At 39.6% G+C, this 14,298-nt stretch overlaps 1 protein-coding gene across 2 annotated transcripts in view; it reads right to left on the bottom strand.

Annotated features, from left to right (window-relative positions):
* LOC145688352 (vitellogenin-like) overlaps positions 1-12,824 on the bottom strand; it is a 303,527-nt gene extending 290,703 nt beyond the window's left edge. For both annotated transcript variants that reach the window (XM_081762496.1, XM_081762497.1), the window contains exon 1: positions 12,694-12,824. In XM_081762496.1, coding sequence (XP_081618622.1) covers positions 12,694-12,772 — 79 coding nt within the window. In that variant the 5' untranslated portion in view covers positions 12,773-12,824. The remainder of the gene's footprint in view (positions 1-12,693) is intronic.
* Between the last annotated feature and the right edge of the window lie 1,474 nt (positions 12,825-14,298).

Raw genomic sequence — 14,298 nt, 5'->3', positions numbered from 1 at the left:
GAACTCGGCTCGAAAAATTTCCTCCAACTCGACTTGAATTTGGGTTGAGTTTCGAGTCGAGTCGAGCCAAATCCGGTGTGTAGTTTCGAGTACATTCTTCAAGTATATTACATAGACAATATAATTATTATCAATGGTACTACTACTACTACAATTTATTATTATTATTATTATTATTATTATTATTATTATTATTATTATTATTATTATTATACTATTATTATTATTATTATTATTATTATTATTATTATTATTATTATTATTATTATTATTATTATTATAGCAACACTGTATATAAACATGAAAGAAAGGCGGTTTAGATCTGAATACTAAACAAGTAGTCGATTGCCAACCTCGGTAGTCGTTAAGTCTAGGAGTCAAGGACATTGTTCCCGAGCTTATGAATTTGGGTTGAGGGTCTAGGCTGAGTGTTCGGGTTCGAGCCAAACATTGTTAAGAGTTATAGGGCACTGGCCAAATATCTTCAAAACTGCTCGGCCCGGGTTTAGAATTGTCAAGAACTGAAGCATCTCGGCTCACAGCTCATTCACTATCGACCCAAACCGAGAAGTGAGCCGAGCCAACAACTCACCCAAGCGAGTCGGCTAGAGCCCTTCGTTCAGTTGAGTCGAACCGAGCAGATGGCTCATCCCAACCAAGCCAGCTCGAGCCGATGGTTCACCCCAAGCGAGCCGGCTCGAGCCATCGGCTCAGTTAAGCCGAGCCGAGCTAAGCTTGTTATAAAAATCTCTTGTAGTCTCGCTATCGAGACGGGACGAGATGCGAGCAGTGTCTCCTCTCGTGAGCAACACTAAAAGTATTTCATATTACTGCTTAGCTTACATTTCTCATGGCTTTTGTTTTCCAGTGTAATCAGACCATGATTTCAAAACGAGTTAAAACAAGCGAGCCATTTATCAAACTCGATTCGACTCGAAAGTGAACGCCAAAAACAGTGAATCGGCTCGAAAATCGACTTGAAAATATTACTTTTGACTCGACTCTAAACTCGACTTGGATTCGAGTCGAGTTTTAGCTTGACTCGTGCTCATCCCTATGCGTTAGAAAATATGGTTGCTTATTATTATTCTGCTAAACTAATTATATAATAATAACAATGTTGTTATGTAAAATTAAAAATACAGAATATAGAGAAACATTACACTACAACTGACAAAATGAGAACACATAAACTGGGGGTGAATCAAAACTTGCCAATAACTCTAAAATCGATACATACTTTTCAAAGCTAGTTGTTCCAAACTCTATAATCAACGGGACTTTAGGATACGCAAACTGATCTAAAATAACTCTAATATTACATACCATCAACATTACATCAATAAAGTAGACGTGGTCATCAGAACATAGTTTATTCATATTAACCCCTTGTTGTATGTCGTTAATTATGGCACCCTAGTTGTTGATAAACATTTCCCGCCGGGGCACCATTTTACTTTTAAATTCTGTTCACCATCATCTTCAGCTTTTAAGAAAAAGTATTCTTTCAAATGTTCGAACGATAAAATATTTTCGTTCTCCATCTTTATAGAAACAACGTCAATCAAAATAAAATAGACTACCAGTACTATTGCACTCATAGTTCACTCACTGAATGTATTGATTTGGAGCTGTCAAAATCTTCCAGGTGCTTGCAATTAGTACATGTAATTTTCCTGAGGCTGTCCTCATCTTCCAAAAACAGCAAGTGGCACTATATTTTGTTATATAAATAAACAAATCAAATTGTATCTATGAATGTATTTGCAAGCCTACCAACATAAAGTTCGTAAGTCGAAACAGGAAAATGCACATCGAGATTTCCCGTTCCGCCTTACATTAAAATGAAAAGTGAAAACAGATTTTACATGCAAATTTCATTGCGAGAGGTCATAAGGCGAAACGGGAAAAGGCGAACAGTGCAGAAATCGTCGGTCACTGACATCGTTCATGCTCCATTGTTCCATGCTGAGAAATTCACTTAGAGAAAAGAAACATTTGTTTCCGAAAAAAATATACATATATTTTGTAGTTACTCATCCGAAATGTAACGCGAAAAAAGTAACGCAAACTAGGTACGTTACTTAAAAATTTGTAACGCGTTACCGTTACAGTTACATTGGAAAAAATGTAACACGTTACTAGGAAACATTACTTAAAAAGTAACGCGTTACAACTAACGCGTTACTTGCGTTACGTTACTTCCCAAGTCTGTTTTTCTGCCTAACAAGCAGATATTATTTTTATAGAAATTATCCAAAGATCATGAGTTGTCTAAAAATGATAAATTAATTACTATTTTTTTGTTTTGTTTAGTCCATATTTGTTTAAAGATGTACACGGGTGTGAAGTAAATATGGAATTCTTTTTCTATAAATCAGATAACAGAAGTATTGGGTCAGCGAGAATAAATTAGCTTAATAGGAAGAAATATTGTAGTTGTCATCGTTAAGGTTCACTTATGAATTGGATAATTTCCAATGTATAGTTATACAAATTTTGTTTACAATAGTCAGCTTTCTTACAAGATAAGACTTTGAACACATGTCTTCTTGAAATAGTGAGCATTATTATTTTAACAGGGTGAACCTAAATTCAGTTTCCCCTTAGAGAAACTGCATTTGTAATTGTATGCAGTTTCTGCGGACAAACTGGCTTTACGGCCACATATGCAACGACGGGATTTAAGCTATACCTAAAGGGAAGCTGAATTCTACTTCTTTCTTGAATAGATAAATATGGTTTCACATTTATATATTATATTTACTTGATGTACACATTGATATTCCTTAATAGAAGTAATAAATTAAGTAATGCAGAATATAGTGAAAAAATGAATAAGTTTTATCTAAATGTACGACCGACTGAAAAGTGAAAATTGGCTTTAATTCACGTAAGCACACATGAGAGTAAATATAGAAGAATTAGCTACAAGTCACCGTTATAGACAATTAGTACTCATTGTACGAAATTAAAAGAGACCACAAAAAATTCTGGAACTTTTGTAGGTTCGTAACTTGAAATTATACAATTTTTCTTAGAAGTCATATTTTTTAGTCAAAACTCGTTTGAAACGATTGCTATGTGCCGTACTCACAAGTTCTATGATAGGGAGTACACAATGATTCAAAAGCTTTTGCTATTGCAGAGTAGTTTTTTTACGTACTATGATGTAATCCAACTGATTAGTCGGTATAATATTCGGTAATCAATCGGTGTAAGAGAAATATTTCACATTATGGAATAACATAGTACTGTATTCTTTAATCTGTATTGTGTTCTGTAATCTACAAAGAACTAGATTTTTCAGTTTCTGAAAAAAAAATGCTGTTTGATATTAAACTTTGAATTATTTTATTGAAGTAACACTTATCCCTAGCATTATTTTCTAATTCAGAAAATAATCTCTGTTCTCTTAAAAATATAAAGGTAACCAAGAAAGTTCTTTCGCTTTTTCACTCACCACTTTCGAACATTGATATGCAACCTAAGTCGTACCTGGAAGATCAAAAACAGTTCCCATCAGCATCGACGACCTTCTGCCAACGTTCTGGAACGCCATGGATTTCATCATGGTAGAACTTGATGGGCGTCAAGCGTAGAAGGTATCAAGTGTATTCTGCACATCTACTAAGGATTTGAACTGGTGTCCTCTAAGGCGATTGTTCAAGAAATGGAACACGTGATAATCGGACGGTATAATGTCCGAGAAGTATGGAGGATGCAATAGTGTTTCCCATTCAACGCGTAGAATGGTGTCCCGGGTCATCCTAGCCACGTGGAACTTAGCGTTGTCCTGTAACAGAAGGTACCCTTTGCGATTCAGAAGTGTTCGCTCCATAGTTTTGAAGTTTTCTTGAACACGACTGAACTGCTGACACTACACAGTTGCATTGATGCTCTGACCAGCTGGTAGCAGTTCCCGATGCACGATGCCGCGAGCAGTCCACCAAACCCACAGGAGGACCTTCTGGTGCTGTGCTGGTTTCGGCTGTTTTGAAACAGGTTCATGGGATGCTAACCAATGATTACGGTCCAGTGGAGCTTCCTACAGGACCCACTTCTCATCGTATGTCACCACCCTGCCCAGAAATGGCTCCTTCTTCAGACGAGACATTGTTTGCTGATGGTCTACTACTGCCACGCTTAGTTACGTGCGTGGAGAGCATGTCCGCGACCGTTTGGTCTGTTTGATGGACGTCTTCCGCTAAAAAGTCCGCACCCCGCCGGTAGTTCCTCGATACTGGAATGTATCCTCATACACGTGGTGCACCGTCAGATTTTGTCCCCTAATTCTGATTCGCCTAAGCGATGTAATCCCCATTCTCTGAGGGAGTGGGATACGACTCAGACCGAAGTCCTGAGTGCCTACCAGTTAACCTACTGATTGAGTCATCCCGGACCCAATGGTATGTGTTAAGTCACCATTTGAGTTTGTGCCGGCCCATCTCCTACAGAGTTTCCTCCCTTCCTCGGGATCAGAACAGTTACCCAGATTCCTGGGATTGTCCTTCCCCCACCTCCGATCAATCCTCACTGCTCCGATCAGTTCCCCAGCAGGCAGGAATCCGACACCCCCCCCAGTAGTGTCGTCCAAACAATACGGGACTTCCTCTAATTACGGTAGAGGTAAACCGTACATTATCAGAGCCAATAACTGATGTAGACCGTCTGCTCAAGGCAGACATTGTCATTTGGGAGCCATGTATCCCTTGGGAGAGTATCTATCCTGGTAGATCCGTCCAAGGAATACGGGACTACCTCTGATTACGGTAGAAGTACACCGTACATTATCAGACCCAATGGCTGATGTTGACTCTCTACTTTAAAGACAATGGCCATTTGGGAGCGGCGGCCCCCCTGGCAGGGTCCTTGCTTCTACACCCAGTGAATGTGCAAGCCTGGGACGAAGGAATACCCACTTCCTCAGCGCTCCTGAAATACGAGTGTGCGTTAGGATACTAGGTATCCCATCCCGGACCCAAGAGAACGCACTACACGCTCTTTGATGGCAGTACCTACATAATCCTCCCGGTAGGGCGCTGGATCCGCCCACACTCTTGGACACACCAGCTACCCACTCTTTTTAGCGTTTTGGGGTACCACGCAGTCTTATCTCCCGGATTCAAGGGCACGACCTAGTTGCCGATTTTGGGAGATACCCGAAGGCTCATCCCCGCCGGTAGGGGTGGCAGCCAAAGACTACCTACCCCACTGAGGATGTGATGGGGTCACACGTACTCTCCCAGATCCAATTTCACGAGTTAGTCGCCCATTTCGGAGGATACACGACGTTCACCTCCACCGGTAAGTTGTTGACCTCGCATGCTACACGCTGTCATATGGCAGTTAAGGTACCTGCAGCGCGTCCGGCTGCAGGGTCACCCTATCTCCCCCGTGCAACCCCCGAGCCCGGAACCAAATGCAAGCCCTGTTAAGGGAACACAGGGGTCCCTCCCCCTTTTCTCAGCACGGGCATGGCGGAGTTCCTCAGACGAGACGCTTTGGTGCTAGTGGTCTACTTTGCCACGCTTAGTTGCATGCATGGAGAGCATGCCCGCGACCGTTCGGTCTATTTAATAGACGCGTTCCGCAAGAATGTAATGCACCCCGCCCGTAGTTTCTCAATATGCAGTTGATTGCTCTTGCACAAAGTGCACCGTTAGAATTTGCCCCTTAATTCTGACTTGCCTAAGCGATGTAACCCCCATTCTCTGAGGTAGTGGGATACGCCCACTGCGCGGCCAGACCGAAGTCGTAAGTGCCTACCAGTAGACCTACTGGTTGATGCAGACTGCTAGAGAGTCAGTCCTACCATGCTCTGCAGACGTGGCGCCCGAGCGTTATAAGGCAATCTCACCTCCCTCCCGTGTTCACCGTTACCCAGGTTCCTGGGATTGGCTTCCACAAGCTACCGAATCCCACGGTATGGCCACAGCCCGGCAGAGTCCAATCCAAATCCGGGGCCTCAGGCAATGCCCGAGGGGGCTTGTTCAATCCTGGCCCTGCCTATCTCTATCGTTCAACTGGCTACCGCCTTGTCATGTAGAGGTACCATGCACACGTCGAGATACTCCCGTATCTCATCCCGGACCCAATGGTACGTGTTAAGTCACCATTTGAGCTTGGTGCCGGCCCATATCTCACAGAGTTTCCTCCCTTTAGCAGGATCATTACCGTAACCCAGAATCCTGGGATAGACCACTCCCCCACCTCCGTTTGGTCCCTCTACAGGCATGAATCCAACACTCCCCCCGGTAGGGTCGTCCGAACAATACGGGACTTCCTCTAATTACGGAAGAGGTAAACCGTACATTACTAGAGCCAATGACTGATGTAGACGTTTGCTCAAGGCAAACATTGTCATTTGGGAGCCGTACCTCCCCTGGTAAGCCCGCCCAAACAATACGAGGCTACCTATCTTTGACGTGTTCAAGTACCACGTACACGTTGTAGCAAAGCTACTTGTCCGAAACCCAATGGTACGTGTAGACCACCATTAGAAGGGACACCCACACCCTTCGTCGATAGGGCCGTTCAAGCAATACGGAACTACCTCTAATTACGGTAGAGGTACACCGTACATCTCCAGACCCAATGGCTGATGTAGACTGTCTATCTTTAAAGCGGCGGCTCCCCTGGTAGGGTCGTGTGGTCGGCCACTTCCTCAGCACTCCTCAGTAAAGAAACACAGGTGTCTGCTCACGTTGCCTTCTGGTCCAGAGTCAAATCATGTGAGACCCATTGAACTAACTTACAGTGCTTGCCAAATTGGAGGTCCTGCCGAATGGTTTCTCCATTCACACTGAATTGTAGTTCCATTTCCTCACATGTCTGGCTACTGTTCGCCGCAATTGCTTCCTGAAGATCTTCATTTTATACATATGTTGTTCTTCCGGCACGTTTTGCGTCTTCGAGTGTTTCGTTACGGTCCTTAAACTTCTTAAACCACCGCTGCACTGTCTGCGTATTCACGATACCCTCATCAAATTCCTGGCATATCTTCCGCCCTGCTGCAGCGGCGTTTTACGCCAGTTTGAACTCGTACAGCATATGCGCCCTTATGACGCTCTAGGAAGGTCTCATATTGATTTTGTCCTTTCGCACGTTCACAGTGTAACTGAACTGCCACAACCAGGCAGTATGTTGGATATACCCACAACAACAACTGACCTTTGCCTTATCTTTATTCGCATTCAACTCACGGTGTGAGAGCCAATGGAACAGAGAGCTCCACAAAAAGCAACAGAACTTTCATGGTTACTTTATAGATAGAAATATCAAATTATGAAATGCATCACCTCTCCAAACAAGGGTCATGGTGCTTAGTGGTAGATCGTTCATTTCTTGTGCATGGTATCCTCGGTTGATCCCAGGACGCGCGAAGTTAACTTTGTGGTGGAAAACAACCGTGTGCGTTGGTTTACTCGGGGTTCTCTTGTTTTCTCCCACTTTTTCATTCCACTATTTCCTTCATTACTCATCATCGCCGTCTCCTTTAGCCTGGTCGGCATAACCGTGGGACGTAAGAGTTAAAGATTTCATCTTATTTCACCTCTTCAAACAGATATTTACCACTTTTTTGTGTGTGTGCGTGTTTGCTTTACCGTTGTATATTGTTCACTTCCCAATTGGAAGGGACTTTGTGGAAATGCTCTCTCTTTTTCTTTGTTAAAGATATAAACATAAAGAGTAGCACATCAAATGTCACTAACTATCTTAATGCTGTTCATTAAACCTTTCAGACTACATACAACTTAAGTATAAGTAAAATTTTGCAAAGAAAATACTTATTAGATCCTAGCGTAAGGATAGAAAAAAAAAAACATGGGACTTTATAGTTTCATTCCAGGTATATATGTACGTGTGTGAGTTTGTGGTACCTTATTTCTCGATAACTACTGTCCGGATCCGAAGCAAAATCGTTGGTTAAATAACTCATAACCTAAGTCATAAAAATAAATATATTTGCTGGCCAGGTTAGGTCAGGGCAGACAGGATCCGCTCAGCTCAGCACATTTTGTATGTGGTATTTTATTTTTCTGTAAGTATTGGTCTTGCTTGACCAGTGACAGGATCGGATCGGATCGGATTGCTTTGTATGTGGTACTTCATCTCTGGGTAACTACTTGCTGGATCTGAAAAAGCAAATGCTGGACAAGTTTCCCATCGTCTATAAAATAAAGCTTGCTATATTTGGTGGCCAAGCTTGGCCAAGGACAGATTCGGCTCAATAACAGATTCCGTGTTTCACCGCTTTGCACGTCGAAAGTTTCTGAGTCCAGTTCATATAACTTGTTTTTACTAATATATATTACACATTTTGCAATATGCCTGTATCTTTGAAATTAAATGCAATGTTTCAGTTTAAAGTCGCACGATTATCCTCTTTAGGCTAAGAGAGATGGATGATTAAGACAAGTGGATGGTGATGGAAGAATTGGTGAATTGAGAATGTGGAAGGAGACTGAAGCACCCTTAGAAAACCTACGAACACAATGTTGCCTACTAATAACTTACTTGGCCAGAGATCGAACCAGATACCACCCACACCAGAGGTAAGCGCTAAGACGACTATATCATTGTCTTCACTACCTTGATAATGTGTTTGATGAAGATAATGATATATTGTCAAAACTGTCCAGATTAGTAATAAGGGAGGCTAACTTTGCTTGTTTTTCTTAATTTTATTTAAGTCACTAACTGCTTATATATACTGAGCGAAGTATGCATTTGAAAATTGGGAAGTATTTGCCATATAACCCTTGATCTACTTGAAGCCCATAAAATAGGTAACCCTATTCGGTCCGTTTAGTTTTTCTGAGCTTGTCTGAACTGGTCTGAATTATTTGCTAAATTACAGTATTTGGTTTTGAGTTTATTTTTTTACAGATTATGAGCATATTCCAGGCTCTAAATTACAAGTGCTTAACATGGTGTCCCTAAAAGCATGCCGAGCGTGACTCGACATCAGAGTGGTATGAACAGAGCTAAATGTGGAGTTCCACTCGACAAAAGACTACAATTGGTGAAGCCTCATTGCAAACGTACACCATATTTGAAGAAAATGTCAAAAAATTTCTTTACGAAAGCTTTTTTAAACTTTTTTTTTTAAATAAGAGGTGCATTCACCCTCTTTATTCCAGACCAATTTTAACCATAAGTAATTAAGATGCCTCAAAAGAAAACACATGCAGTGTTTCATGAAAATAAGATTATGTTAGTATTGTTATCGTTTTTTATGATGGAGTGAATTCACCCCTTGACTATGATCGTTTTCTACCATAACCCTTGCACTACCTAAGTATTTTTTGTAACGCAGACTACCAAGAAGGGGGGGGGTATTCTGTGCCCACTTGTTAAGCTTAAATATATCTCGCAAAAGAAATTAATTAGAAACTGTCACAAGGACTACAGGGACTACAGGAATCTACACATGGCGCGGGAGACCCGGGTTCGATTCCCGGCGGGAGCTCATGTGGTTCGGATGCCACGTTAATCAGTAGGCCCACGTGTCATATAGCCTCGCTGCTGAAAAGGGGCGTTAAACTCAAAATCAACTCAACTCAATCTACAGAGACTGAAGTGAACAATACACAGGGTAAGACTAAGACTAACAGCTATTTATTATGCTGCCATCTGGGAGTGGCAATTCTAAATGTCAATCACATCTTCTACCAACGGAGTGTACTTTGTGCCCACCTACTTAAAATAGCAAATTTATGAGACACACTAACGTGAAAATTTCAACATGAATAGTACATGGAATAAAACTAACCGTCAAATTCAGAAAAGCGGGATACTACTATTTGTTATACTATCATCTAGGAGAGAGACTGCTAAATGTCAGTCCCATGTCCGTCCAACGGGGGGGGGGGGGGGGCACCAACTTAAATTAGCAAATTTTATAAGACACACATAAGATCAATTTGAACGACCGTAAGATATACACTTTAGCTAAACATATAGAGCAATAAGATTTTTTTCTTATTTTAGAGAAACGATTAGAAGAGTAATTTTTTTTAAAAAAATATATATATATATATATATATATATATATATATATATATATATATATATATATATATATATATATATATATATATATATATACTGAAATGGTCACTTTGGTAGTCCGAGGTTTAAGAAACAGGCTTCATTGGTAAGCCTCAATAAAACTACGCCATGATTAACGAAAATTAAAAGTTTCCACGATATAAATAAATTGGAGGCGAATTAACCTCTTTGCCCCTGACTAATTTTACCCTCAGCCAATAGAGTAGATCTCAAAGAGCTCACATAACAGGTTTAATGCAATTGAAAGTATATACAGAGGTAAAAGTGGATCTGAGAAAGTAGGGGGACGTATTACGTCATGCCGTCCTCCGTGACTATCTTTGTCCGTTGTATTTTTAGGAAGTGAAGGGGCGTCATATGCATTTTTGGAAGTGGGGAAACGACCCACTCCTGAATTCTCCCTCACTTTTACCCCTGTTTATACGAAATTTATCGCAATAAGTCTAAGACATCTTAAAGAACCACAACATAGGACACTGCAATTCCAGATTTTGTACACTTACTGTAGGTGAATAAAGTAGTTTCTGACTTATGGTATAATATTTCCTGTAGATAATTTAAACATTAACACGAAGTACGTCATTGCAACTGATTATAATGTCATGCAGAATTGTTCTTACTATGCAACGTATACGTATTGTTGTGCTAAGGGTACTTAACAACTTCACTGTTTCAGCTGCGAAGTTTGATAGTGCAGAAAGAGGGTGCTTCACTCAACCAATTCTATCATTCTGGTGCTTATACTGGATCACCATGTAAGAATTTATTCAGGTGGAATAGAGAAAATATCAGGAGGATACAAATCTCAACAACAAACGCAAAACATGTCAAGTACAAATGACGAACAAAAAGAAAATGATGAGAATATCGCCACCAATTCGGAATATTGGAAATAATTCATTCAGTTTTAACAACGAAGAAAAAAATAAATAATACACCTACTGCCTAGGACCTTGTTCCAAAATGAACGGTGATATTGCAAGCATCTGATGATAATATCGCCACTTACAAACCCAAGGATTTATAAAATATAAACATATTCAAATGGTGGGTTTTCAACTCAATACCGGAAGATAACATGATCGGAAACACAATAAGGAAGTCTGCAGCAAGTGACAACACTGAATGAGCCATTAAACAAGTATATCCAGTATAGACATTCTCTGTGGATTTCTCTAACGCTGATGTATTGGGAAAACGGTTCATCGTTCAAAAGTGCACTGATGTCTTCACCAAGCTGGCAGACTCCAGTTCTGACACACACTTCCATGAAACCATATCTTGCATTCCACACACTGAATACGAGATTCTTTGTATTTTTGTTTGTAATAAAACTCTTACCACAAAATTGTATTCTTCTTTATAATAGGGTGATTTTAACTCACATGTCAATTTGATTGACAAATAAGTTGTTTGGATGACCAATTTACAGTACTTTTAGCCGCCTAAATGTTAAAAACTACACATTTGAGCTACTAACATAAAAAAACATGACAAATAACGGAGGAAACGGGAGAACCCCGAGAAAACCCACGCTCACGGTGTTTGTCCACCACAAGGTTCACTTGGCAGGGGGTGGGATCGAACCCGGGACCCCTAGCACCAGAAGTGAACGCTCTACCACTGAGCCACCGCGGCCCCCCATGAAAAATGAATTTTAAAGGTTCATAGCTCCAAAACTATGAGGCCTACTGTAGTCGGATCAAGACTTCCCTTAGGAACTAGGATGTGCTTTATCAAAAAATACATGTTTTAGAATCCTAAGGTACTCACGCAACAAATTTTATGGAGGTAGTTGGAGAGTACTTTATATCATAGGCCCGTAGTCAAACATCCTCTATAAAAAATTGTTGTGGAAACACCTCAGGATTCTGAAACTCGCGTTTTTGGATAGGGCACATACTAGTTCCTAAGTGAAGTCTTGACCCGACTACGGTAGGTCCCTAGTTTTGGAGCTATGGATCATTAGAATTCAGTTTTTCATGTTTCAGTTCGTGTTTAGAATTCAGTGTTCAGCAGCCTATAACACGTAAACGATGGGGTTTTCGCCCTATGTTTATTGGAACTTTTTTTTGTTTGTTTTACTCTCAGGAATCACTCCTCTGATTTTGTACAACGAATTTAGCGCCATACTATATATATAGCCGGATCCATGGGAGGCTATAGGGCTATAGCTCCCCCTCCTTGACGCTCAGGTATACACGGGATAAAACGGGATTCAATCCTGGTATACACGGGATAAAATGGGCTTCAATCCTGCTTTACACTGGATAAAACTGCAAACTATGGTTTAGCCCCTCCCTTGATTATTTCCTGGATCCGCCACTACCAACTGTAAGTGATAAACAGCAATATCGAAAAGCTTATAGAAACCGGAAATAGTGTATGAGATAAGCTGACAAGAGCTGTCAAAAAACGGGACCTTGATACGAAACGGGTTGAGAAACCCTGATTAATACTAGCTAATTAACTGTCACTGTATTCAAAATCATACGTTCAATATAATAATATTCGTTGAATTACTCGACATCAAGAAGGTTTACATTACTTAATAACTATATTCGTGGTACCGTGCATCCTACTTATTTTGCTAATATTAAAAACTTTAACACTTACCGCAAAGTCCTAATAGTAGTAGGGACCACATCATAGCAGTATCTGTCCTATCGAGGGCTCGACAGATGGACAAATACATGAAGACGTGTCAGAGATATAAGGAATTCAGTTGTTACCCTTGAACTTCGTTCAGATATTCCGCAAAGTAATGAAAACTTGAAAATGCTGAATGAAACAATTTCCATAATGCTTGATTAAATTATATTTTATCTACTATCTACTTAAAAAAAATGTGAAAATAGTATGCAGTTATCAATAATTTTATATATAGATCATTACAGGTCATCTTGATTTCTTTTAGATTACAGAAATAAAAAATTCTTTGATTTTCATATTTTTTAAAAAAGTGTTTACAACATTTTTATATATTTGTTATGTTTAATAAGTCAACAATCTAACGTCATGTAAGGTTTATGATATACAAACACCGCTCATTCCCGGTGGGAGTTCTTCTGGATCGAATGCCTCTTTGAGTTGTAGGTCCACGTCCTCATACCCCCCCCCTGCTGAAAGGGATACTAAACTCAAATCCATCATGGATTTATTTGAGATACTTTTGTTTGCTCAACGTTAATATCCCATTATTTTTTTCATAATCCAAAAACATCATTCTAATTGTTTGCTTCATCCTAACTGCCAAAATTTAAATTTAAGGAGCATTTTTTTCATGCTTGCTATAATTTTTATTCAAAGTTTTGTAGTTACACAATGGCCAATAGATAAACAAATAAAAAAGTAGAATCCATCACATTACATTTTTTAGCTTCAGTTTCCTAAAATAAATTATGTTATGCTGTAGTTTTTATTCAAACATTTGTTTGTATAATATGAACAAAATTATGAGCCATTTTCGGAAAACTTCAAAGAAAACGTTCCCCAAAAGTAAACTACCCTTTGTGGACCTTCCCGTGACAAACAACTTTTGCCACATATTAGGGCTATTAGTGAAATATTTGTTTACGAAATATCAACAAAATCCCACAAATCATATTTGAGGAAATGGTAAAAAGAAAAGGAGAAATAAATGTTGTTGCATATACTGTATGAGGATGAAATGTGTTCCTCTGGTAATCAGTAAATGACTTTGAAGACTGATAAGACTTTAAAATGTTAGTAAGAAAGGCACCACCATAAGTTACATAATCGCAGATCCCTGTGAAGACGTGGCCACTCTTTTCAACAGATTTCTATAAAACATTTGCTAGATCACTTTTATAGATGGGTCGAAATTTCCCATTCCTGGAAAGTACACGCGGAAGTTTTTCTTTTATAGTTGCTTTTCGTGTTTGAAAAAAAAGAGAAAAAACTCTACACATCTAATACACGATTCTGTGTAATTATGAACTGCATAAAAGAGGCTGGATGTCCATTTTCTAAAATATTTTCAGGATTGCATTATTCTTGCTTATACTTTTCGCCGGAGAACTGAAAAGAAGAATATTGATATTTTTCAAAAGTTGAAATAAAGTTTTTTTTTTTTTCACTAGGCGTTCTTCAATGAACCGTGGAATTACTTAATACTAGTTGAGTCAGCTAAACAAACTGACGAATTAATTTTCTTATCAACACTAGCTCTGTTGTGGATGACAAGTAAATCTGGACCAT

This window comes from Thermobia domestica, chromosome 6 (assembly GCF_964235325.1).
Source record: "Thermobia domestica chromosome 6, izTheDome1.hap1.1, whole genome shotgun sequence".
Lineage (NCBI taxonomy): Eukaryota > Metazoa > Arthropoda > Insecta > Zygentoma > Lepismatidae > Thermobia > Thermobia domestica.
The sequence above is the reverse complement of the archived record's forward strand: the minus strand, read 5'-3'. Positions and strand labels throughout refer to the sequence as shown.